Consider the following 27,785-nt stretch of genomic DNA (forward strand, 5'->3'; position numbering starts at 1 on the left):
AGTGTATTTGTCAGTCAATCTAAAAGTTAGTGTAGTCTGTGTTAGTTTGTCTTTGTGATGATTAATGTTTGTATGACTTTAGCTCCGAAATTTTGAATGTAAATTGTGATGTTTAGTGTAATGATACATCGGTTGTGAAGTGTTTACTGTATGGGGTATTATTTACGAACTGTAAATTACGTAAATAAAATACAATGACCCCTTTTTTGCGGCCTAGGTCGGAAGTAATTGTAAATGACAGATTTCGGATTTTAAGACGTATTGGTGGTGGAGCATTTGGTGACATATACTTAGGAAATTTTGTATGCAATGAAAACGAGGTAGGTGAGTTTTAATCTGTAAAAATAACAATTAAAATTTAAAAACATAAACACTAAGAAATTTTAAGTGTAAACAATATCTATGAAAAGTATGTAATTATAACACAAAATATAAATGTCAGTAGATTTTAATAGAAAAGTGTGAAGACCTTTCCACAAAAAATATTTTATCAATTAAAGAAGCAAATGTTGTAGGCTTAATTAGTCTGTGAAGTTCTTTTTAGCATTCATTTAACAATCCTCAGCTTAATATTCTGATATTGAAATGCTAAGCCCCAATTTTAACAAACATATTCATAGATCAAAATTTTTCATAAGTTATATTTTTACTTTTTCTCAAACAAAGATCTGTGAAAGTTACTGGTGGGTTTGATAGCAACAAGTTCTTGAAAGAATGGTTACTAATTTGACTGAGTTCATCCAAACAAATGATAGTAATTTTTTACTCTCATCAATAGAAAATAAGCATGCAGCTGACCTAAGGCTAAGTAGCTATTGTCACCCATGGATGCAGGAGTATATTGGAATTGCCGCCTCCAAAAGTGGCTCTTATATTTTGTGTGAAGAAACACATGTCTAGTTGTTAAGGAAACAGATTAGATTTAGTAATTTAGTATATACTTTTATGTACCTACCTAATTGACTTTTTTATTTCTTTGCATACCCAACTGTGTACAAGTGCAAGACTGCTTAGTTAACTGAAAGCACTGCAATCTGAGGGTCCTGGTTTTGGCATTTGAAGCATGATCTTTACTTTGTAGAGCATAAGTCTGGCCAGACGTGAAGTACCTCTTATCTTCCAAAAAGGGAACAACTTGTGAAATATCGATCACAGGAACCCTGATTCTTCCAAGAGCTTGTAGAGATGCTCCTTGAAATGAAAATGGTATGACCAACAGGTTCCTAGCAGAATATTTAATGTATAAAAACTTATTTTATTTGTGATTCATTATTTGCTTTTCTGAGTTTAAAACAAAGACATTACTGCCAAAGAACTGGAGGTCATCTAATGCTTGCAACTATTCAGAATGCAATGAATACTATGAAAAATAGAATATCATTTCAGATGAAAGAAATTTCAAATTTAATTTTGGAAATATTTGGAAATGTAATATACCGTACTAATTAAAACCTAGTTAAAAATAGCAAACCATGTCAATTCCTTTCCAGGAAACATAATATGTATGTTGTAATTTTACTTTATAAATTTTACACATTTATTGTAACATTACATTAACATATCTGGAATCAGGCAGCTTTGATAATAAAGAGTTCTCTGTAATATTAGAATCATGTTTGGGGTTCAACCTACCATTTCAATAGTGATGTTTAATTAAAAAATGTTTAAACTCAAATATGAACCTTAATATATTCTACGATATGTGGGGTACAATTTTATTTATTTTTAGATTTTGGGCATACTTTTTATTATAGACTATAATATAACTGAGTGTAGTGATCACTGCCAGTGGCTGTAAGTAGGCTGTTATAATACCTACAATCGTCCTTAAGACCACTGTGAAAACCTTTTTTAATAAATCTTATTACTCAATTTATTTTTTTAGATAAGAAACCTATTTATTATAAAAAAAAAGAACACAATATTCCTAACCTAAAAGTACATGTTATTATCCGCAACATGCTTCGTCAGATTACAGAAATAAAGTTATCAGCAACATGCTTCGTCAAAAAGTACAATAAATTATTAATAAATTATATTGACACAATAACTTAGTTTATTTTAAAGAAATTGACTTTGACTATAGAAAAAAACCATTATTATTTGAATGATTATGGATTGAAAATAAAATGTCTTATTAGACGTCTAGTTGGAAGAGGATTAGAAAAGATATAAAGTAAGTAGTTGGGTGACACTTTTTGTTTTTTAAGTAATAATATGAATTAAAAAAAAAACGAGTGAATCAGTAAAGACAAAAATGCTAAACAATTCCAGTGCTTGAGTTTTGGCGGGAACGTACAATTACACAGTCGTGTCAAACGAATTGCAAATGTGTAGTAATCTGTGCTGTGCTCATGAACAACCTCATATTTTTCACTTGTTACCGGAGCTCGTGGACAATATAGCGTGGATATGTACGTATCACACGTTCAAGAACGTCTTCCACTAGAAGAGATAACATCGTCGAATAAAAATCAAATCTAAAATATTTTTAATGGCGACAAAATAATAATTACATACAATACTTTTTCGAGTGCGGGTAGTTGCAACAATTACATTACATTACATTGGCTCCGATTAATTTTGCGTTTAAAATATAAATTTTCATAACATCGATATAAATTTATAATAATTTCCATTATAAGTGTATGTTTCTCAAGTGGAGATAACAGTTTCGCCAATAAATCTGCATTTCGTAGAATATTCTCAAAAATTCGTATCCTCAAACTATGGCTAAGTGCAGTGCCTGTGCAAGTGAGTTGAAAGCGAAGGAAACCTCAGTTACGTGTTCTAGATCAACATGCAAGCTCCAATATCATTTGGCTTGTATTGGCCTTAAAAAAGGTGAGCCAACCTGGGTTTGCCCTGAGCGCAAATCTAAACAAAAACGTCGCGGTGACAACACTAATACGCCTGTAAAAGACGCTGCTGGTAGCAGTACCGAGTTCGTCAATATATACCCCAGGAATCGGCTTCCAGAATGCGGTAACGAAGAAAGTTCGAGTGATGTGGTTGCCACTATAAACGCAGAAGTTCAACTTGCAATCCAGCAAGCCCTACCTGGTTTTTTAACAGAGGTCATTACATCGGTCACCAGGGCAATCGAAAAAAAGTTTGCCGAGCTTGAAAACTCTGTGAAAACATTAGGTAACTTATACGACATCGTCAAAAGTTCCGCCGCCAAAAACTCAGTCACCATCAAAAAAATACAGTCAGAGAACACCAATCTTACCATACAACTGAAAACACTACAGTCTAAACTAAATGCTATGGAAGAAGCATCCCTAAAGCAAGAACAATGGTCCACTGACTGACATACAAGTTAAACCCTCACTTTATTACACTCACACGCACTTACACACATCGACACAACACAATCAGATTCAAACTTATTCTGCAAGTTATCATTCGACAAAGTTAATCTACCTATTTAACTGCCTTACCTTAGTTGAACTACCTGTGTTCATTAATTATGTAAAAATTTTTTGGGAACATAATGTGTTTCTTTAATTGGCTCATGTTTGGGAAAACATCCTCTGTACCCTGTGTCTAGTTAAATGCTGTTGAAACATTGTTTATTAAATAAATAAATAAAGAATCGGCAAAGACAAGTCCATCGACTTTGTTTCGCCGGCTCGTCTCAGGCCTCTAGATTAGGGGTGGGCAAATATTTTGATAGTCGGGCCACATTGCAGATGAAAATTTGACCTTAGACCAAACAGTTTTTTTTCTTTATAGCTTTTATTTCGTTTAATTTTCGGCGAATTTATTGCAGAAAGATATTTCTCCAAATTAAAATTAATATAAAATAACTTGCGTTCTACTATATCGCATCAGAAAATGGCGGCTTTAGATTTAAGTTATTTTGTTTATTCATGCAATAATGTGATATAATAAGTATAATAAATAATAAAATTGTGCGACTATTATACATACTGTAATTGCTCAATTATCATAATTATATTTTCGAATAGGAGGCGCTGAAAAGAGCGGATGTCAGGGAGAAGATTTTGGCTCCCACCGGCATTTATGTTAGACAAAAACTAACAAAACATATTTGTGTTTTTAATAATAATATATACAATGCTTCACGGGCTAGACAAAATTCTACCACAGGCCGCCATTTGCCCAGGCCTGCTCTAGATGCTTAGGGACCCGTGGTAGGGCTTATTAAGATATTCAATAGGTATTTTAAATGACTAAAAAATGAGTGAGTTTCTTTGACTTGGTTTTACTTATATACTCCTGTCTGCAGCCAGCGACGTAAGAACTAAGAATCCAGTTGACGTTTTCTTTTAAACTAACTTCTAATAAAAAAGTGATGGCATTCACATGGGCTGCAGTGAGCAATTGGTCTTGATGAGCCGTAAGTTTTCACTCTGAACACTTGCAAAAATAAAGTTTACTTCATTGTATCTTAAATAATACTATTATCATAAGAAGGTTCGAAGGTAGTCTTCAGCGTATTATAAGCAGTGGCAGGACCGTGCCCTTTTCGACTGATATCCTCGAGCGACGATGACGATCTAGGTCAGTGCTTCCCAAAATTTTTTGTGCCATGCCCCACTGTAACATTTCTAAAATTTTTATGTCCCCCATACATAATTTTAAACATTAAAAATTTGTTTTGTTCACTTAAGAAACATACATTATACGTTTTAGGAAGAAATTGGTATGAATTTGTTATCAAAACACAGTAAGTAATATTTCAGAACATATAATAAAAATCTGAAATTTAAATTCAAAATAATTTTAATACAGATTGTCTATATTCATTTAGTGCGATTGCTCCCTTAATTATCAAATTGCCTCCTTTTGGAGAGTGGGCCTGACGTTGGGAAACACCGATCTAGGTGGATAGATCATAGTTCATTCAAATGCCGCGTCTCAGTAACTGTCAAAAAATTCATTTTAATATTTTCGACGATATGAATACTTCCAGTTTATTCCTCAACCGTAGAATATTGTGGTAACTACATAATACATTTAAATATGAAATGTTCATACTCAATTAACGAACGACCCAAAGAAGCTAATTAAACTATTATTATTAAATGCATTTATTTCAGACTAGCGACCCGCCCTCGCTTCGCTTCGAAAACTGTAATTTATTATTGATTTCTCCACTATTTAATGGATGTTATTATACATATAAACATTCCTCTTCAATCACTCTATCTATTAAAAAAACCGCATCAAAATCCGTTGCGTAGTTTTACAAGATTTAAGCATACACAGGGATATAGGGACAGAGAAAGCGACTTTGTTTTATACTATGTAGTGATAAAATATTAATCCATATTAATGTTAGTAACAGTGATTTCATTAAAAATATGTTAGTAAGGACATAGTAACAAAACAAAAGAAAGAACAACATATATACATACAAATTTGTAATTACAATAGCTTACAATTACTTACCAGCACGTTTTGTGGACCTCTCTACAATGACTGAGAAAAGGTCCACCATATAATCTCGAGAATATCATGGCAAAGAAGCCGTTGCAGCTAGCCCCTACTCTGCAGAACAAGGACGCGCATCATTTTTTTTATTATGGCATAGAAATCGTCGATACGTGCCTCCGCAAACATGCCCGATGCGTGGCAGAATCGAGGCAGCCCCACCAGTATCCTAAATGCTTCTTTATACATGTTGTATGTCATCCTAATAAAAAAAAGAAAAAACGGCAAGGATGGCTAACTATGAATCCTTGCCTAAAAAAAAAAACAAAAAAAACAAAATCTCGTGTTCGTTGCTTACTAGAAGACAGAGCACACTTTTAGATGCGATGTTGAAGCCTCGATTGCATAGTAAGTGTAATAGCTTTAGTGCCCTTCAATCCGGAACCCTCAGTTTTTTTTTCTAGTGTACAACGTATGATTGTTTTGCCACAGAAAAATAGATACCAAGGTCAGATATATTCAGAGTGGCACTCAAAATTAAAAAAAAAATCTGGCGGGTTCAGCGAGCATCGTCATGTCCCGAAAAAAAACCTAGAATTCGACTGGAACGCCAGTTAACCATTCAGAGAGTCACTCAAACACACAATTAAAAACATCAAAATTCATCACAAAACGGCAGTGAAAGTCTGGTCTTGATTGGGTCTTGGTTTAAGCGATATTTCGCTTAATACGCGACATTTATCTTTGTAATTAATGTGCGTGTTATTTGGTATTGGCATCAACAGTTCAATGTTTTTAATTGAACCTCAATTAAGCTAAGCCATTCGAATAGCTAAAGAAGTTTTTTGTTATGATATCTTTATCAAATTTTAAAGTATAAATGGCTCTCCTGGCAAGTTACTGGTGGTACGACCTGTTGTGAGTCCGCACGGGTAGGTACCATCACCCTACCTATTTTTGCCGTGAAGCAGTAACGCGTTTCGGTTTGAAGGGTGGGGCAGCCGTTGCTTTATACTGAAACCTTAGAACTTATATCTCAATGTAGGTGGCGGCATTTACGTTGTAGATGTCTATGGGCTTCAGTAACCACTTAACACCAGGTGGGTTTTAAAAAAAAAGGTGCATAGTATTTGTACATATAAATATATATGGGACTGGGAAATTCATTGCCCAAAATTTCGAACCTCTGCAGCAGAATTATACTATTACGAACGGATTCACAGTGTGATGTAGCTTCAGGAGTCCGAGATCGTTTTGTCCAAGATAGCTACATGTTAATGCTCCTTGCATTTCCGATGTTTTGATTCTCCATGACGTAAAATGAGCACATTGCTCTGAGCAATTGTTTGAGATGATACCATCATCTCGTTTTTACCATCACACCGCCGGAGAAGAGTTCATCCATACTACCTGGCGCCACTGCGTTCATCCACAGTGTTTCCAGAGTTCTTTTTTGCTACGTACCATCCGGCTTTGGGATGAGCTCCCCTCCACGGTGTTTCCCGAGCGCTATGACAATCCTTCTTCAAACGAGGCTTGTGGAGAGTACATGACGGTAGGCAGCGGCTTGGCTCTGCCCCTGGCATTGCTGAAGTCCATGGGCGACGGTAACCACTCATCATCAGGTGATGCGTATGCTCGTCTGCCTACAAGGACAATAAAAAAAGTAGCACAGTTAAAATAAAAAAAAACGCTTCCCAGTGATATTATTATTTATGTGGTTTGCAAATGCTTGTGGGACCATCAACACACCCAGCGAGCGTTAGATATCTTAGCCGGTTATAGTGTTATATTGAGTCTTCGTTATCAAAGTGATCAATGGTGTTCACGATGCCTATTTACAGTAATAAAAAAAACATGATTGACGCAAAAGATTTAATGGTGATCGATATTAAAATCTAGTTCCAGTGATACAGACATCTATTTTTGAGCGTGCAAAAATATCATAACTAGGTATAAATATTTAAATAGATGTGGTCTAAGTTGCTGTCGCTAAAGTAAAAGAATAAAAAACGAGTACGGAGATATTTACGGAACTAAATATATATTTCCGTTATTGCCTCGCTGTAGTCCTCTGTCCTCTTGAGTAATAATTGATTTCAGTACGACACTGTCTGTACCTCCTCATCTAAACATGAAGGTCACTAGGTCACCTACTTTCGCAATGCAACGCAAACTTTTACAATATTGCAAACTCCTTTCTGACGTCACGCGCGGCACGTCACTTTTGCTCTCGTTCGGTGGGCTTGCTCATAGCCCACCTAGTGTTAAATGACGAAAACCATAGACATCGTCTCAAATTCTAGAACTTAAATCTTAGATGTCTTAAATTCTATTGTACGACTTTTCTACCTCACAATCAGAAATTAGTCATTATTATGATATCAACTCAAATAGTATCAGATTTTAGGAAAATCAGCTATTCCGATTTCGTAGGAAACATGATATATTTATCTATTCGCTAATGACTGAAGGAAGAAATAGTGTAAACTTAGTAATTGTCTACTGATCGTGATATACATAATTAAACATTGATGTTTAAAAACCAATAATACCGAACCAATAATGTTAGTACAACAGAGAATAAGTAAGAGTATTATTATAAAATTCTAAAAATATAGTACCTATTTGATTAATCCTTTTACAATGAGTTATTATTGCAAAAATAATTTAAAGATTGAAAAAAATCATTAACTTCAGAATAAAACCAAAGTAGATTTTGACAAAAAATTTAACATACGAAAAGTACAACTTTTGCTACACAAAAATATTTTTTACCGCTGGGCACACTACGCGTTCTGAAACTCCGTGAGAGAGCTGTGTTACGATTATTTTTTTACGGAAATAAATCAAGAACCCAAAGAATATTAAAATTAAAAGTCTATAATTACACACAATAGTTATGGACTACAAATAAATTATATTTTAACTTTTTTGTGTCTTTAAATCGCACACTATTTTTATTAAAGTGTAAAAACGGAGGTTAGACGATTTCAGAACGCACTCCATCCTCCATGTTTTGTGCTCCATTCAGCCACTGTCTTGTGAAATGTAGTTTAGAATTTTACCTCTGTTTCCATTCGGATTGTGCGTAATTTGTGATTTCATTATCATAATTTTGACTTTGTGCATTTGTTTTGTATCAAATACGTAAAAATGTCGTTCCCGTGGAGATCTCGTTCGGAAGTATTGATTTCTGGAAAATACAAGGTGTCGAAAAAGATCGGTGGTGGATCGTTCGGTGATATATATTTGGCTATCAACATCGGAACTGGCGAGGTAATTATGATTTCTATCCTTTTCATCATTAATATCTTATGTTAATCTAAAGGATTAAGGTCGGGTGCGTTGTTCCCACCGCGAGGGGGGGTGAGGCGCGTTTTGTCTACGATGACGTATCTAATAAACCCAGAAATGGTTTTATCAGTTCATGGCACATTTCGAATATTCTCATTAATTATAACCATATAGATAGACATTATTTCATTAATACTTTACCTCTAGGTTGTATGAAATTGGTTTTATTAAGATACATTTCATTTCCTGTGTTGTGTAGGTCACATCCACACTACGAATGAAACAATGCCTCTACCAAATATATTCAACCTACATACATCGAGGCGTTTATACCTATTACCGTATACAGAATTATATATCAATAATAACCAATCATTCTTTGTTAAAATTTAAAATTGATAAACAAAAAATGCTAATTATATATTAAAAGAAACTAAAATTGCACAATAAAGTTATGTAATTCGTCATATTAATGGGAAATTTCGTAAGAAATATTATATAAAGAAGTCTAGAAAAAAAGGCATTTGTTTGTTTGCAAAATTGTTTAAGTCACATTCAATTCTTTTCATTTAAAGATTTATAAATTTGTTAATAAGAATTATATTTCTCTAATCTTATATTTATAAAAAAACACAATTTACAAATAAAGAGTAAATGGTAAGAGTTACAGAAAAAAGTCACATTTTCTTAGGTTTCCCGCTGCTTTACAGTGTCCTTTTCTTTTTGCTTATGATTGTTTATTATAGGATTAACATTGTAAAAGTATATGGTTGCCAATGGTAACGTTATGATACAAAGGTATTGAGAAGAAAATGTTTTATTTGCATTAACTGACACTCAATTCAAAACTAAATCAAGAACGAAACATTTGATATTAAAATTAAAAAGATTAAGCTTATTCATGTAGCTATGAATCAAAGCTAAATTCAGGGATATATTGAACATAATTTAGGTGAGGTTGTTAAGAGAGTTTTAACTTTTTTAGAGTGAGTGTTTAAGAGTGAGTGAAGAAATGGTATATAATAGAGGAGTATGGAAGGAGAAAACATGTTGCGCTGACCCAGGTGACTAGGGAAGGGCCGAAGAATAATGATTGGACATAATTTAATAGAATGTGTATCACTTCAAAACAATAGAGACATTGACCCCAATTTCAAGGATCCTGAAAATGGATTGTTATAAGCTTACCTAACAATTTAGTTTAAAATAAATGTATTCCACATCTTGTAAGTTTATATTTCGTTACCCATATGAAGAAACCTTTTAACCTTTTTTTGGGGCAATGAAGCTCAGGGAATGTTAATTAAATATTGTCTATCCTTCATAACAGAACAAATAATATTTGTATATATAAAGTACTATAGTTACCTGTCAAGGCAAGCTCGTAGGTGCATAGTTTTCAATTGAGGGATGTACCCTATGTCTCAAATTAATCTGCCCAAGTTATTAGGCAAACTGGTCAATGATAATTTCACTTCATATACTGAGGTTGAAGCCCTTATTCTTTTAGGATAGTAATGGTCTTACTCTCCTAATTCGAAACCATGATAAGCAGTTGTATGGTTGTTTTGTTTGCAGGTAGTGAAATAGTAACCACTATATCAGTGTATCATTGATAGTGATCTGTGTTTTAAGCGAACTGTATATCTTTTGATCTGCATGTGTGTAGGTTCAGATATCCTGATGCTTCAGAAAATTTTAGTATCCTTAGAGGCTAGAGATACTAACAATTTCTGTTTCTTCTTCATCTCACATTCTGTGGGGTCAGTATAGCAGGTCCCCAGACTTCCCCTTCTCACATTACTCTCTACTTCTATACCCACTTATTAATGATTTGTGTTTATATAACTTAAATTGACAATTGTACTACTAATACATATGACTTTTTTTTCTAATGAGATTCAGTCCACCGTAACAAGGTGTGACGTTATGCAGATACCGCTTTTCTTATGCTTAAATTTGTAAAGCAGTTCACAGCCCACCTGTTGTTAAATGAATACCAGAGCACATAGACATCAACAACGTCATCCACCTTGAGTTCTTAAGTCTCAGTTCTGCAGTATGATGACTGCACCACTCTATAAATGATCCGTCATTGGTACATCATGGTGAAAAAGGCGGGATAGTGCTTACTTCTCTTGCAGGGTTTTAAGACACCCTACCACCAGTAATTGCACAAAAAAATTTTTTTACAGGTTTTATTATTATTCTTTAATTTGTGGAAGTAATTTATAAATATGTGTTAAACAAATATTTCATTAGAAAATTTATCTTCAAAAGTTGACTGATCAATACTGAAGGCACCTTTAGAACATCAGACATAAATTACAATTCTATTCAAGGAATATCTATCGTAACATAAATTCCTATGAATCCAAAATGTATTATCTAAAGGAATAAAAATTGTGTGTGTTTAATGTGAATTAATAGTGAATGAGTTATTCATTTATGAAATAAATTTTGTGTAACAATACTTCTTTAAGGATATGCTATATTTGTTGTGCGATATACATGTTAATATTTTTCTTGCAGGAGGTGGCAGTGAAAGTTGAATCTACAAAGGCCCGACACCCCCAACTTCTCTATGAGAGCAGAGTGTATAAAATGCTCCAAGGGGGTGTAGGCATACCACACATAAGGTAAGTATTGTGAACAAATGGGTTTTCAATATTTTAACCTAAACATAAAATAATTAGTTTTGACTAATTTATATAATTATTATTACATATGTACTGTAATGAACAATAGTCTCAATTAAATTAAATAGACCCTTTATAATTATCATTAATTTTTGTTAATGTTTTTATATGTCATCAAATAATGGGCCACTGAAACCTGTATTGAGTTTGACAATTTTATTATCTAAATCGTATCAAGGTAAAGATATAATGATCTTAAATATCAAATTGATGATGGGTAGTTTTTTTTTCTGCATCTACGATCTAGTGTAGTATTTTGCAATTATGTTAGAGTTTTCCCATATCTGTTGTCATTATTAGTATTCATTTTAGTTGTTGATGGGAAATCGGAGTTTTCGTGATGCTATAACTGTGTCCGCTGAAATATTTTGGCCTATAATATTGTACGTGAAGCCACTGAATATGAAAATACATCGGCTTTTTTAATATTATTTATTTGAGTACTGAAACTGTTTTGAAAATTAATTTTGTACGTCATTGCTAGGATTGTCTTATCTTTTGTGTTCTTTGGGAAAGTTCCAATTTTTGGGAGAAAATTAAAACAAAGAATATGAATTGGGTAGTTTTGAAATACATATATTATTATAATATATTGGCCAAAATTAAAGGCGCTCTTTTAAAAAACTAGAAACAGTTGCAAATGGAGAATCTTTAAGAAGGTGATGTAGGTCTTTATATCTGCGCGAGCATTCAAAATTTTTAATCATAATATCGATAAGCGATAATATCGACCTTCCCACTTAAAATTATGAATGAAAACAATTGTATTTGCGTTGTATTGTTAGGTACAATTTAATTAATGCCTATGTCACCACATCTGCGTTCAATACCCGTTTATTTTCGTGTAAACAACTGAAAGTGTTCCTTGAAATTTTTATTTATGTTAAAATCGTTTCGATAATATTCTTTTTCCGTAAACAAATCATTTCGTATCATTCGTTTTTTTTTAAAACTTCTATGGCCTTATGATTTGATGCCATAGTGTAGTCATGCTTTTTTTTACTCATTATCACCGTGCATAGTTATCATAAATTATGCTGGATAAAAGTTTACGGAAAATTATGTATATTGATTAATGCAAAACACGAGAATTATTAATTAAATATAATTTTATCTGCCTAAATACATTTAGTGTTTGATGTTACGTTGGAGAATGACCAGATACCCCGTATAGCGTCAATTCATAAGCATTCTTTGACTAGCATAATCATGTAATACTATAATATACTACTTATATCCAATTCTAATAAAGACATTAGCCTAATTAGGCGAAGAAGCTTTTTTTTTTATTGCTCTTGTAGGCAGACGAGCCTACGGCCCACCTGATGGTGAGTGATTACCGTCGCCCATGGACTTCAGCAATGCCAGGGGCAGAGCCAAGCCGCTGTTAGCGCTTAATACTCTGCACCAGCCTTGTTGGAAGAAAGACATGTCATAGCGCTCTGGAAACACCGTGGAGGGGAGCTCATTCCATAGCCGGCATAGCTCGGGATCTATCTGGTATTAAAGACTATGCAGAGCCCATAGATCTCAGTGGGAATACCGAGGCATGTCTTTAGAAGTGAGTTCGAGGTTTCAGATAAATAATGGTTCTCTTAATAAAGCTAAAGATGACGTTTTCGCTGTCGAAGAGGACTAAGGTAATCTCTGAGCAGGATCAAAGCAATCGTGCTCTAAATAACTCACTTGACTTTACTTTGTGACAATTTTGGAAGTTATGGATAGGTTAATCGTGAAAAAATATGATCACCTTAGATTTAACTAAGCTTAAAAGATATATAATATTTATTGAAAAGGATTACGTTTTGGGAAAAGTTCTTGCAATTAAGTCGTCACTTAAAAAAAAAAAAAATCATGAGATCTGTGTTTCTCTTCTCATACTTAGAATTACAGATGTTTTGCTATCAAAAAGTTGTATATATACACCTCCGCAAGAGTAGGCTATTAAGCCACTCAAAACAAAAGAAAGGGTCCTCTGTATGGCCCAAGTGTTCGAGGAAATTAAAAACAGATTTATGACTGCATTTGCAATTCAAAGCTTCTTAAACCAAACGTCGAATAAATAAAATCATAAATCAAGATAATCTAACAAACCACGATTCAATTTTGTATGGAGAATTCCAAAACAAAATAATCCTCTCTTGTCCGTATTCCGTATAACTGTATCGGTCCTTGTTCGTTTCCAGATGGTACGGCTACGAGCGCGAATACAATATCCTGGTCATGGACCTGCTGGGCCCCTCGCTCGAGGATCTCTTCAACTTCTGCACCCGCCAGTTCACGATAAAAACCGTTCTAATGCTTGCAGGTGAGAGGCTAGGATCGTAAAGCCAGTCCTTGGTTGGGGAATGTTAACCCTTTCGCTACGACAGGACTCGCAGAAAAAAGTCTTTTTATTTCTACCTAAGCTGAGAGCCTTGAGAGGCTATATCAGCGTAACCTTAACTAGTAGGTGAGCTCACGGGGCTCAAACCTGACGACGTTGCGAACACTAGCCCTAGCAAAAGCAGTGCTTCGCAGAATCTACCACCGGATCGGAAACGCGGCCCACTGAGAAGATCCGGCGAGAAACTCAGTGGGCTGTGTCTGAAAGTTCGCACATCGCGTTTTTTTTTATAGCTTAGATGGATGGACGACATCACGGCCCACCTCGTATGTTAAGTGGTTATCAAAGCCCATAGACATCTACAACGTAAATGCCGCCACCCACCTTGAGATAAATAGTTCCATAGTCTCACTATAGTTACAACGGTTGCCCCACATTCAAACCGAAACGCATTATTACTTCACCGCAGAAATAGGTAGGGCGGTGGTACCTACTCGTGTGGACTCACAAGAGGTCCTACCACCAGCGTATAGGCGATGTTGTTCAGTCGGAGTCTATAGTCGCCCATCGTGTATAGTCTGTTATATTCAACCGTTGTCTATAGTTGTCCATAGTGTATAGGTGGTGTTCTGTGGAATAAATTCGCCGATAGTAGCGAAAGGGTTAATAGATTTGTTTACTAGTAGTACATTATAATGCGCATGTTCCGGCTCTCCTCGAAGCCATGAGGCTGATATCACAATTGTTTGGAAGCAGTTGCTCGGAAACTATAAGCTATCAGAGATTTTAGGAATATTTAGATATACCAGTGGTCGCTCAGTAATCGAAATTCCACTATAATTAATTGAAATGATAAGTTAGAACATTATTATGGTTCTATTGTTAAAGATTACTTCTATAATCACAGATTTTGCCAAGGTTATATTATAGGCAAATAAAATTGAAGACAAACAATATTAATCTATTCTCAATTTGACCATAGACTTTAAAAATAAACAAAAGAGTATATATGCGTGTGTTTTTCAAATACATGGCAGTGTGTGTAATGTTTTTCTTATCGATTTAATGTATTTTTTATGCTTAATTTTGAAAATATATTAGCATTCTGTACTCACTCTCAATATTCTCCTCTATAAGTTTAGAACATTTCATAATATCTCTGTCCTCGCAATTTTCGTGAAAAAGCAATACAAAGTATTTGCTTGACGTATTAATATATAGATGTATATTTATGTGATATTCATGTATTTATGTGTAGCTATACTGAGACCTTAGAACTTATATCTCAAGGTGGGTGGCGCATTTACTTTGTAAATGTCTATGGGCTCCAGTAAACACTCGTCCACCCAACAAAGCAATAAAAAAAAGTGATTGCATGTTATACTAATGTGAGAATCTCTTATTTTTAGATCAAATGCTGAATCGCGTCGAGTTCCTCCACTGCAAGTGCTTCATTCACCGCGACATCAAGCCGGACAACTTCCTAATGGGCATCGGCCGGCACTGCAACAAGCTGTACATGATCGACTTTGGACTCGCGAAGAAATACAGAGACCTTCGCACCCGGGCTCACATCTCTTACCGCGAAGACAAAAATCTTACAGGTCTGTCTCTCTTTCTTACACATCGGAGTACTCAAAACAAATTTAAGTCGACGATAGTTGTACTGGAGCCTCTGCGTCCATCCACAGTGCGTTTCCAGAGATCTTTTTTGCCACGTACCATCCGGCTATGGAATGAGCTCCCCTCCACGGTGTTTCCCGAGCGCTATGACATGTCCTTCTTCAAACGAGGCTTGTGGAGAGTACTCAACGGTAGGCAGCGGCTTGGCTCTGCCCCTGGCATTGCTGAAGTCCATGGGCGACGGTAACCACTCACCAACAGGTGGGCCGTATGCTCGTCTGCCTACAAGGGCAATAAAAAAAAACTGGTGGTAGGACGTCTTGTGAGCCCGCACGGGTAGGTACCACTGCCCTGTCTATTTCTACCGTGAAGCAGTAATGCGTTTCGGTTTGAAGAGCGGGGCAGCCGTTGTACTGTTAAAAGTGAGCCCTTACAACTCGTGTCTTAAGGTGGGTGGCGGCATCTACGTTGTTGATGTCTATGGGCTCCAGTAACCACTTAACACCAGGTGGGCTTTGAATTCGTCCACCCACAACGATAAAAATCAATGTCGAACTTAATAAATAATAGTTTAAAAAAACTAACAAAATACGTTTTTATAGAAAATCCAACAAAATCTTAATCAATTTGAATTAAAACAGTGTAAGAAAACATTATTTTATTATAAAAAAGGGTGGGGTGCTTTTCAGGATATTATCAAAATAACCCCTCTACTTATATCTGTTCATAAGATATTTACAACTACTGATACCATGCACCCCACGCTTTTTTACAATAAAATAATTTTTTCTTACACTTTTTTTAATTCACATTTATTACGATTTATTTTCTATTTTTTAGTTGAATTTCAATTTTTTCAATATATTTTTTAATATTGAATTGTCATCGGTCCTTAATAAGTATACCAAATTTCGAGTTAATCCGACGTTTTGAAGGGGGTAAAAATCATGTTCAAAGATTCCATTACATTCTAACATATATACGTCTGAAGCTGATAAAAAGTGTCCCGATTCCCCCCAATTTTACGGTCCCAAATAAAATTCACCTTGAATTACAAAGATGAATGTCGCTTAAACAAAACAGCCTTTCATCCATCGATGTGTATAGAGTTGACAACGTGACCCAGCGACGGCTCTGTTGCAGGCACGGCGCGCTACGCCTCCATCAACGCCCATCTAGGCATAGAGCAGTCGCGCCGGGACGACATGGAGTCCCTCGGATACGTGCTTATGTACTTCAACAGGTCGGTCCATTGTCATACAGTCCATTGCCAGTAAAAAAAAAAGAAAAAAAAAAATAGTTTTATATTGAGGTCGTCGTGGCCTAAAGGATAAGACGTCCGGTGCGTTCGTGTTGAGCGATGCACCGGTGTTTGAATCCCGCAGGCGGGTACGAATGTTTCTAATGAAATACTTACTCAACAAAATGTTCACGATTGACTTCCATGGTGTAGGAATAACATCGTGTAATAAAAATCATTTGTGTATTTGTTTGTTTCTTTATTAGTCTCAATGCCTTATACCAGTTATTTAAAGAAATTAATTTCTATAAGGTCACACAGATAGAATGCACTAGAACTGAATACTATTGGAAAAGTCCAAATTATCATCTAATATTCTTTGAATCTTGTGGTAAAGATATTTTTGAATGTCGCAACTTATGTGTTGTATCCTTTTCTATAAAAAAAAGTAATTTATATTATAGTCCGTGCTGGAGATGATGGAGACGAAAGTAGTAGATGATTGAATAACATTGGACTAACCATTGGATTCTCTCGATTAGAGCATGTGATATTTTTTCGACAAAATATATTTTATCACATAAGGACTGGAAAATTATCAAAATCATTCTACATATAAATGAGGATAGAGCAAATATTTTTTTATGAGAAGAAAAAACACTGGAAGATGAAAGTAGTGTCAAATGTATTTTTTTTATAAATATTCCAGGAAGATTGAATCTTTTAATGGTTTTATGTATGGCTAACAGTGAATTATGAACAGTTTAGGGGAATTTTTGGTGGGAACCCGTAGATCGAAGTTGTGTGAATTGTTTTATTTTGTTAATTTAGTGTTTCTTCAGGCTTTTAATGTCTAATCTGTAAAACTAAAGAAATTGAAAAAATGAACAAAGCCGCTAGATGTAGCTTTTCTCCCATCTCCCAAGAAGTCCACCGAAAGAGTCTCAGTAAATAACTACCATTTTACTGACACTATATTCATACAATCTCATCCCAATTAATTAATGTCTCAAATTAATCAATTTCATCTCATTTTGCTTCACATTTTAAGAGAATTTAAGACTTGGCTTAAAGGTCATGTTGCTAGGCCATCAAACCTTAATTAAAAAAAAAAAAAACAGTAGATTCCATTTTCCTGACGGTTACTGTCTGTCCTGTATACGCCTCTCTAACGGCTTTCATGATCAGTTCGACCTAATGAAGTTAACGCAACGACCTAATAATCACTTTGAATAGTAAAATAATGTTTATATAATGTCAGTAGGCAGCTGTTTGGCTGTGACCCTGGCATTGATGGCACCCATGACGGACGTTAGTCACTCACCGTCAGGTGGAACGTAGGATTGTCTCCTCAATAACAAAAAAAAAAACGTAATGTACCTACACAATCACAAAATATACAGATCAGTATTTGAGAATCCTTTGAAGTTGTACTAAGGTGTTAATGTTTTTTGTATTTTTGTTTTCATTTGCGGAACAGAGGAGCTCTGCCCTGGCAAGGTCTGAAGGCGATCACGAAAAAGCAGAAGTACGAACGCATCAGCGAAAAGAAAATGTCCACCCCCGTTGAAGTTCTGTGCAAGGTGAGACCGGACGCACGTCCGCCACGCATGGCGCATGCCGGCTCGCCGTCAGGTGGGCCGCCCACCTGTCTACGGACAACAATAGAGCATATCGACGCTTGAAAGGCAAACGTGACTAAGCGACAATAACTAATTTGTACATAAATGATAGGCAATAACATAATCGATGCGCAAAAAAAATTATTTCTAGGTCTATTAAAATTATTCAATCCCACAGCTAGATTCGTTAAAATAGAATTTTTCTCAGGTATTTCAACTTTAAATTAGTCTACTGTAAAGATCACGCATTGTCGCTTAGTCACGTTTGCCTTTCAAGCGTCGATATTAAACTCATAAAGATTTAGTTTACGTAATTCTGTGTCCGCACGGGCCGGTACCACCACTCTGCTCATTTTTGTCGGCCAATACTGATTTCGGATATCCGAAAATCTAATAAGGCGACTTCAACTTCATGTCACGTCTGGTTGGCAATAAACGTGTTGTCCAGGGGCCACGAACACGCTAAAGGTTTTGCCGGCGCAAAAGCTTTTGAGCGCGAACGTCGTCTAAATCTGGGTATTAATAATATATTATGTAGTCTCAAAACTAAACGAAAATGAACTAACAATTAACTTTTTCTTTTTTTGGTCTGTCATAAAGTTATATTTTTCGACATCGGTCCTTTAGTCCTTTAGTCTATGAAAATGACGTTCAATGATTCCGCAACAAACATACAGAGTTAAATAATATGTTTATAAAATGTGACTGCTACTAGGTACAGCCAATAATATTCACTGAATTAAGTATTTATAAGTTTATTATTATTGTGTGAGACGTATGAGTGTACGTCCGGCTCGACCGCAGCGCCCCCTGTGGGCTCATAATAACGACCAGCTCTGCCTCACAGGGCTTCCCGGCCGAGTTCGCCATGTTCCTCAACTACTGCCGCGGCCTCGCCTTCGACGAGAGCCCTGACTACATGTATCTTAGGCAGGTGAGTTGAGCTGAAATAAATTTATTTTAATTAAATAACGGCTGGGTTTTTTCGATTTAGAAATAATCTAGTAGGCTTTTATGTACAAACCGAAACTTGCCACTGATCCAATCAGAGGAAGAGAAATAAATCTTTGAACATACTGTGCGACTATTGCCCCATAAGCAGCAAAATTCCCCCACTACCATCACACACACAATAGTTTCCACATCCTCCATGTAGAATTGGCAGGTGGCGTCTTTAGCAAACTTTTTGCTGAAATTTTTTTCTGCCTTTATTGCTGAAATTTTTTTTCTGGTATCATACCCTAGTGAGGGGGACCTACATTCAGAAATCCCATAGACAGGTTAAATCTTATCACAGACCGCGTTTTATGTCCAGGATGAATCTTAATACAAGTCTGCAAATCGTTGCTGTCAAACCAAAATCTGCTATGTGCAAAAACTCTATTTTGAATTAACAAGTAAAAACACTTTTGTATTTTTTTTTATATGAAGGTGAATTTTTAAGAACTATATGAAGTGAAAGCTATAGATAAATATTAAAGCTATAGACACATAACAGTTTTTTTTATACGGTAGATAGGGCTGTGAACTATACGAAAAGGTCAAAAAGTAAAAATCTCAAAAAGTGCACATAGCAGATTTTGGTTTGACAACGACGAAATGCCGATTGACGTCAATGAGTTGTGTATACAACCAAGCGATTGAGGTCTGCACGAGGAAGCTCAGCTTCATGCGTTTGTTTGCAGTTGTTCCGGATTCTGTTCCGTACGATGAACTATCAGTACGACTACACGTTCGACTGGACGATCCTGCGTCAGCGTAAGCACCACCTGGAGAGCGCAGCCGCCGCCGACCGACGCTCGCCCTCGCTGCAACGCCGCGCCGCGCCCCAGCCGCAGCCGCCGCCCAACAACGAGGTGACTGCAACCGCCGCGCCACGCCACGACATGCCACGACAAGACACGCCACGACACGACACACTACACGACAACTAGACACCATGTGATTACTATCGATAGTTAGTTATATATTAACACTAAACCGACCACTACTGCTGGAATTGATTGTTTACAAACTTACCAAATTTATACATGTACAAATGTACACTGTTATTAAACTATAAGATAAATCTTAGAATATGCATACAATATGAAACTATTAGACATTTTTTTCATTCTTTACTTATAATTATGCAAAAAAAATTAACTACATAATAATATATGCATTGAATAATAAAATTTCAAAGTCTTTTAATTATCGGTCAATTTAACTAAGCACCGTAGGAATGATGCACAATGACTGTCGGTAGGTTTAGTGTTAACCTAAAATATGAATCTAATTTAATGAAATGGCAATATGTTCCACATTGATTTTTTTAATTGCTTTGATGATCAGACACCTCTTGGCAACACTCAAAGTGAGTAACGCGATACTTTTATATGACAATTATAGTCTGACGAGCACACACACGGCTCACTTGTTATAAATAGTCACCGTTGTTCATGGACATCAGCAATAATATAATAGTCAGGTCGCGGCACGTTGAAATGTTTATGTTGGATTGTGTACACGCTTGAATGTATGAGTGTAATATAATATATATACAGGGCGTTACAAAAACCCCTTGACTGCAACGTCACGTCGCGCCGCGCCCGCAGCCGCCGCCCCGTCCAGAGGTGACGCATTGACCGCTACACGGTGTGCGGGAACTGCTCGTGAAGATGATTAATATTATTATTTGTTGCACGATCGCATAAAACTCAAGAATCAGCTGATGTGCGAGGTCAACGAACTCGCTTGAGCGTGCAATCCGCCGTGTGTTATTGAATGATTGATTTCTCACTATATTTATACGAGATTTATGCTTCGTGCACCTATTTTTTTTTTTTTTTCATTATGCCGCGATCTAATTTAAATACGCTTCGTTCAGTTTCGACTTCAGCAGCGGTTCCCTTACACTCTGTACAATATGATAAGATTCACTTTGTGCACGCATTGTGAACATACAGGGTGTTACAAAAAGTATAACTTGAATGCAATTTTGCGCTACTCACAGCCGCAGCCAGTGCTCAACAACGCTACTACTAATCTAACCATCAGCATAACTATTAATTTTCAATCAAATTATTAACAATTTTCATCTTTACATATGAATTGGGTAGGAAGGAGATGGTTTACATTGATTTTTACGCATCGACTAACATATAGGGTTTTTGTCATTCAAATTGGTTGAAAAACTAAAATAAATACAATTTTAAAGCGCTTATGAAATCGCGCGACATCATTTTTATAAAAATCAAAATACAGAGTGTCTACAAACCAACAAAGGTATTATTAAAAACGAAATAGTGATAGCGTTAAGATAATCACACTTTTTTTATATACCTTTTTTAGCGTTGCACTCTATATGTAATAACAATGAAATATAAAATGATGATAAGGTCGTTTGCTTCAAAGAAACTTGGAGGCGGCTGCCGCCTATCTTAGCGTTCAAGCCCGTGTTTCTAAAATATACAACTAAAATGATTGTGTTTACTAAACGAAGGAAAACGCTAACAATACACCCTGTATACACGACCAATGGCTGACTCCCACATACAGCAGGTTCTAAACGCTCATTTAAAATCGAAGAGCATTCACGGATTTCTGTCTGTGCGACCAGTTCCAAATGTTAGCAACCAATAATCCAAACAGCGCGTTCATTTAATACTAAACTCGAACAGGAATAACAGTCGTTCTACAACCTGTAACCGCGGAAATCGGGTGCAGTCCTCGCGATCATAAAATTTAATATTTACTAGCTGACCCGGCAGACCTCGTAGTGCCTCAATCGATAAATAAAAGACCTAAACTTTTGTATAAAATAAACAAACAAAAGGAATCCGTCCGACGGGGGACACATCAAAGGGAAAACAAAATTGTTATTTTTATTTAATTCCGAGCATTTTCATATTTATCTACCTTTTAAACCTTCTCTGGACGTCTCATAAGTAATTCAAGACCAAAATTAGCCACCAAATCGGTCCAGCCTTTCTCGAGTTTTAGCGAGACTAACGAACAGCAATTCATTTTTATATATATAGATAACATAGAACATTTGTACAGATTGTGTGGATTAAAGTTAGTTAAACTCGGACTTTTTATCAATAATCATCCACTAGTCCCTTGCTCTGTGCCCGCACTGTTACTTTAACCCGGGATGGCTTTCGCTGTCTGTACAATCGACATTACCGGGACAGCGGTGCGGGCGCGACCCCGCCCCCAACCCCCCACCTTTCTGTTACGTCAACGTCAAGGGCGGGAAAGTGAATCATCCACTCGAGACATACATAGCTGTTTCAAAATATCGACCTGATTGTTCATTTGAGATAGGAGTTATAAAATTTCGGATTATTTCTTTTAAGTGTCGGGTTTTTTATTATCGTTAATTATTACAATTTAAGTACTTTTAGATCACTTAAAAAACACTTATCACGATTGGCTTTCCTTATTTTTTTTTTGTTAGTAAATCCTTTTTTAATTCTCCTAAGTTACTGTTAGCGACATCCTCTGTACATCAATTTATACTTCCTAAATTTTTTCTAACTCACCCCCTAACACGCCCCCATTTTTTGTCTTTTAGGTGAAATCCGTACATGCCACCAACGATTCCACCGTCAATAAGCATACCGTTAAAGGACAAGTATCCGTGGCCCAAATGAAGAAAAAAATCAATGCAACTTAACGTTATCTAATCTATAGAAATAAAAATATGTAAAAAGTAGAAAAAAAAATAAAGAAAAATTTTTTTGAGGGTAGTTGAAAAGAAAATTTAGAATTCGAATTTTAGTCTTGTAAATAATAGATATATATTATTAACTTTTTATTAATGAAATTTGTGGGAGTGTTTTTAATGTTTCGTATTATATTGATTAAAAGGAAAATTGCTTCATTTGATTGCGTTATCGGAAAACTAGTCGGTGGATGGACCAATGAATAGAAAAATGAACAGTCGATTTTTTGTAATAAAACCTTTATGATACAATTAAAGTACGCGATCTTTAGTTTTCGTAGCGCGTGTCTCGATACAGAACTATATTTAAAAGTTAATTGTAAAATAATTGTTGTTTCGGTTTTGTTTATTTATTTATGAAATTTATTATTTTTAATTAGATTGACGTTTAAAAAAAATTAAGAGTTTCTTAATGTTGGCCCTTAGTGTTTTGTAATTACAAAAAAAATACTGTGTAGGTAAATGTATTAAAAAAAAAAATACAATATGTAGTAGAGTTGTTCGAATGCGGTCTCTTCTAAATAATTATACTATTAATATTAATAATAATTGAAAAAAAAAACGAAATTAATTTATTTTATTTCAATTGGCTTCGAAGATAACGGGTAATGTTTTTATTTATTCGAGTTTATTTATTAGTTTAGCTAAATCGAGTTCATAACGAATTTGACTACAGTGTAATGTAGTGTTTCATATGAAAACAAGTATATAGTATTTGAAATAATGAATAGGTTTTTTAACTGGTGGTAGGACCTCTTGTGAGTCCGCGCGGGCAGGTACCACCACCCTGCCTATTTCTGCCGTGAAGCAGTAATGCGTTTCGGCTTGAAGGGCGGGGCAGCCGTTGTAACTATACTGACACCTTAGAACTGATATCTCAAGGTGGGTTATACGTTGTATATGTGTATGGGCTCTAGTAACCACTTAACACCAGGTGTGCTGTGAGCTCGTCCGCCCATATAAGCAATAAAAAAAGGTACATCCAAATTTTTGCAACGTATTTACCGAGTACAAATAGAAGTATAAATTATGAATATATTAAATAGTATTTAAACGGATATGAGTAATTTAGTTTTGAGAAAAATTCAACCGTTGGTACGTTAACCGTGTACAGTCGTGTGGATAATCGTTTAGATTGATCATGTAGCTTAGACAAGCGCGGCGAACTAGTGCTTCGTTCATTCACTCATTGGGTTCGTTTGGAGCATTGTATACAACAGTATTAACCCTTTTAGTGCTGAGCTTTTATTTTCACATATTTTATAATGAGTTTAACTTAAAAAAAACCACAAAATCAATGCTTGACACACAGAAAAATAATTTGAAATGCTTATTTATAAAGACACGTCCGTACCGGTCGACACCTATAAATCAATCAGTGCAATATTAAGTATTCCGACGCTCCGCACTTTATACGCATTAATAGAGAGTCGATCTATCGACGGTTCGCACTCAAAGGGTGAACACGTAAAATACATTTTCCCGAGTTTCGTCGACATCCTTCATAATTTTGAAGTTTGATTTAAATCTAATCAAATGCCATATAGTATTCGTTATCTCATTGATAAAATTAGTGTCAGTATCTTGTAGATAATAATAATATGTTACATAGAGAGAACGTGACAAAAGTCCTGTGCGATCCAAAATCGGCTAGTCGCTTCGGTACGATGCTTGATGTGTTTTTGTAAGGGGATTAGAGAGAGGGGGGTTGGGGGGAAATTCGCCCGTCTTCGATCTCGTTATATTTCTCTTTTGCGAATCCTTTTTGTGATCCTTATTGTTGTTCGACAGCAATGCCTATCCTCTAATTTGGAAGATTTGATAATTCTTCATTCCTTATTCTTTTTTGTTGGTTTATCGATTTTATTTCACGTTTCTTATTCATTATATTATTTCTGAGCTGTCCGTGAGCACGTAAACTATTAGATGAAAAGGGAATTAATATGATGAGTATTAAAAAAAAAACATGCGAAATTAAACCTTAAAGTAGTCTTGGTTACGTCCCAACGATTAGCCGAAAACGAAGCAACACATACTATATATTGACTTAATATTCATTGTTTATGTATTAAGGTCTTATTTTAGATACAATTATCGGTCGTGCTTTTGCATAATCTTCTTTGTAATACTTACGTAAAAAGCAAGCGAGGGCGTCGAAAGAATTTTCTCGTCGATAGGATAGTACAGGATTTTTGTTACACCCTGTATGTATGTGCGATTTTAATGTTACCCTAATAAGGGTAGGTAATTAAAACATTTGTTTTGTGTTTCAGTGAAAGAGAGCACGACGTTCGGCGACAGCGGTGGCGCCGGCCAAGAAGAGGGCGCGATAGCTGTGTGCGCGCGTGTGTTGTGTGTGTGTGTGTGTGTGTGTGTGTGTGTGTGTGAGTGAGTGCGTGCGCGTACGTACGTGCGTGCGTGCGTGCGTGCGTGTGAATGCGTGACACGGGCCGCCCGTCCCGGACGCTTGCATCGTGTTCAACGTGAACGATACTATAACCTACATTCGAGAGTTTATATCCCCCCGTTGACAGTACGAGATATTGTAAATATCTACAGCGACTCGTGCGGCGACACCGCTGGGAGACCGACGTCCCCTCGACCGGGCTAGTACTTGGCCGAGCCGCTGACCCGCGCGTAGCGGTGTGAGCCTACGTGAGCGTCGCTGTGCACTCACACTCTCGTCACGACCGACCTTATAGAGATATTTTTTGTTGCATCTGGGTTACCGGAGCTCATAGACGTCTACAACGTAAATGCCGCCACCCACCTTGAGATATGAGTTGTAAGGTCTCAGTATAGTTACAACGGCTGCCCCACCGCCTTCAAACCGAAACGCATTACTGCTTCATGGCAGAAATAGGCGGAGTGGTGGTACCTACCAACCCGTGCGGACTCCCAAGACTTACCACAAGTAAAGATTTTTAAATGATTAGCCATTTCATTTTGTAATTTTTTATTATTTAATCAGCGTGGTTTGTTATTTGAATGACAACACTGTACAGATTGTCTACGGAGGGGGTTGCCATGTAACAAAAGTGAAATCGATTCGAGGCGTAATCGATTTTAAGGCAATGGTCGCGAGGTACGGTGCACGGCGACATTCATTTGAAACTTACGACGGAGGAGCACTTAGATAGAAAGATTAAACTTTTATTATGACTTCATTGGAATACAACATTCGATAGTGAAAGAAAACCGAACTCTCACAGTGCGGTCTCTCGAGTATTCGCGAAATTATAAATAATCTGTGTGTTGGAATCGCAGAAGTGTAACTTTTATGTTTATTGTATGTAATTTTTGTATTTCATTTATAGTTGTTATTAAGGTGGAGTGAATACAGTTGGCAACACGTTTTCACGATTTAAAATAAAATAAATCGAGTAAAATTGTTAAAAATAAAAAATATTATATTATATAAATAAATATAACAACGTGACAATTCGATTAATGTGTTTACTCTCAAAATGTGTTTACTTAGTTTTTTAATGTTAGTTATATTTTTCTTAATTAGCCAATGTATAACTTCGTCTAAATAGTATGAACGTTCTCTCTGTAAATACGCGAAAAATATGTTTTGGATGAGACCAGAACGTGTTTTTTTTTTTTTTTTTTTTTAATATTGGCGTTGAAGTTCATTAATAAAAATAATAATAAAATACTAATAATGTAAGCGCGTAGTTCTGTATGGTCAAAATGAAAAAAACAAAAAAAAAAATATATAGAACTAAAAGATTTGATATCCATCACCTTTGAAACGCAACGCTTCAATTTAGTGTTGTAGAGTTTTAGTTAAGGCTTAATTTTTATTTGCGAATTTAAACAATATTACAATTAAAAAAGAAAAAATGTAAATACAACATGAGCGATGCGTTTCAAGGGAGATTTGGTACGTATTGTATCTTATATTTTAAAATTACTGCGAAACAAAGTGTTCATTTTAAATTGATTTTTTTTTTTTTTTTAATTTAGGAACACTATAACTTTAGGTTCTTTTTTTTATTTTGTTCATTGATACACTATGTTTGTTGGTTCGTAGTAAAATTTGATTCATGAAGTTTTTTTAATTGAAACAGGTATGCGATTTTAAATTTTGAGGTTATATAGACAGTTTTTTTTTTTTTGAACCTTAACGGCTTGATAATAAAGAACATTTCGAGTTTTGTTTTATGAAATTCAACAAGAGAACCGCTTCATCGAGACGCAAGTATGTACATGTACTTCATAGAAACGCAGTGTATCGCTGATGGAAAAAAAAACCTTTTTTTTTTTTTGTCTAAGTATGGCGGGGTTTCGTGACATTGCGATACTGGTTCGCTCTACAATATGAATTTGCAGTTGATATTTTTATACGGGACGCGTGAAATAAAACCGATTGCTTCAAGAATGATAGCAGAAAAAAAATTCGAGTGTCATGAAACTCTGTATTTATTAATTATTATAATTTAGTTAGTTTTACGATGAATGATGCGAATGGAATGCGTTTGAGGTCAAATGGTGGCAAAATGGCGGCGGTTGTTTTTTTTTTTTTTTTAAACGCCCTTAATCCGATTTCGTTTTTAGAATACGTGTCCAATTTCTTTGTAATATTAGCGATCTATGTTCGTTCTCATCTAAAATTTGTTTCGTTTTGTGATAGAATCGATCTCCCGTGTACTCCTGCAATCAGGATCGTGTTTGACGCAGACCGTTTTGTCGCCAGTTGAGTGTGTGTCCACGGTACTGCACTAAAATAAAATAAACGATAATGAACCGGAAAAGGGTATTTTATTTTTATCGTATCTTCATTGGCTGTTTGATGCTGCGTAGGTACGCTTCTTCTCATAAGGTGGATCGGCCACTTATTGAAGGTCCCTGGAATCAG

The 27,785-nt window shown here is 35.6% G+C and overlaps 1 protein-coding gene across 6 annotated transcripts; it reads left to right on the forward strand.

Moving 5' to 3' along the window:
* CKIalpha (casein kinase I alpha) lies at window positions 1-27,681 on the forward strand. 6 transcript variants are annotated; one of them, XM_012696726.4, is made up of 10 exons: window positions 39-320; window positions 11,233-11,339; window positions 13,586-13,707; window positions 15,135-15,329; window positions 16,492-16,591; window positions 18,069-18,171; window positions 19,058-19,144; window positions 19,896-20,066; window positions 20,757-20,825; window positions 25,195-27,681. In XM_012696726.4, the coding sequence occupies exons 1-9, from the start codon at window positions 195-197 to the stop codon at window positions 20,775-20,777; spliced, it is 1,032 nt and encodes a 343-aa protein (XP_012552180.1). In that variant the 5' UTR covers window positions 39-194; the 3' UTR covers window positions 20,778-20,825; window positions 25,195-27,681.
* The last annotated feature ends 104 nt before the right edge of the window (window positions 27,682-27,785 follow it).

Source organism: Bombyx mori, chromosome 26 (assembly GCF_030269925.1).
Source record: "Bombyx mori chromosome 26, ASM3026992v2".
NCBI classification, from domain to species: domain Eukaryota; kingdom Metazoa; phylum Arthropoda; class Insecta; order Lepidoptera; family Bombycidae; genus Bombyx; species Bombyx mori.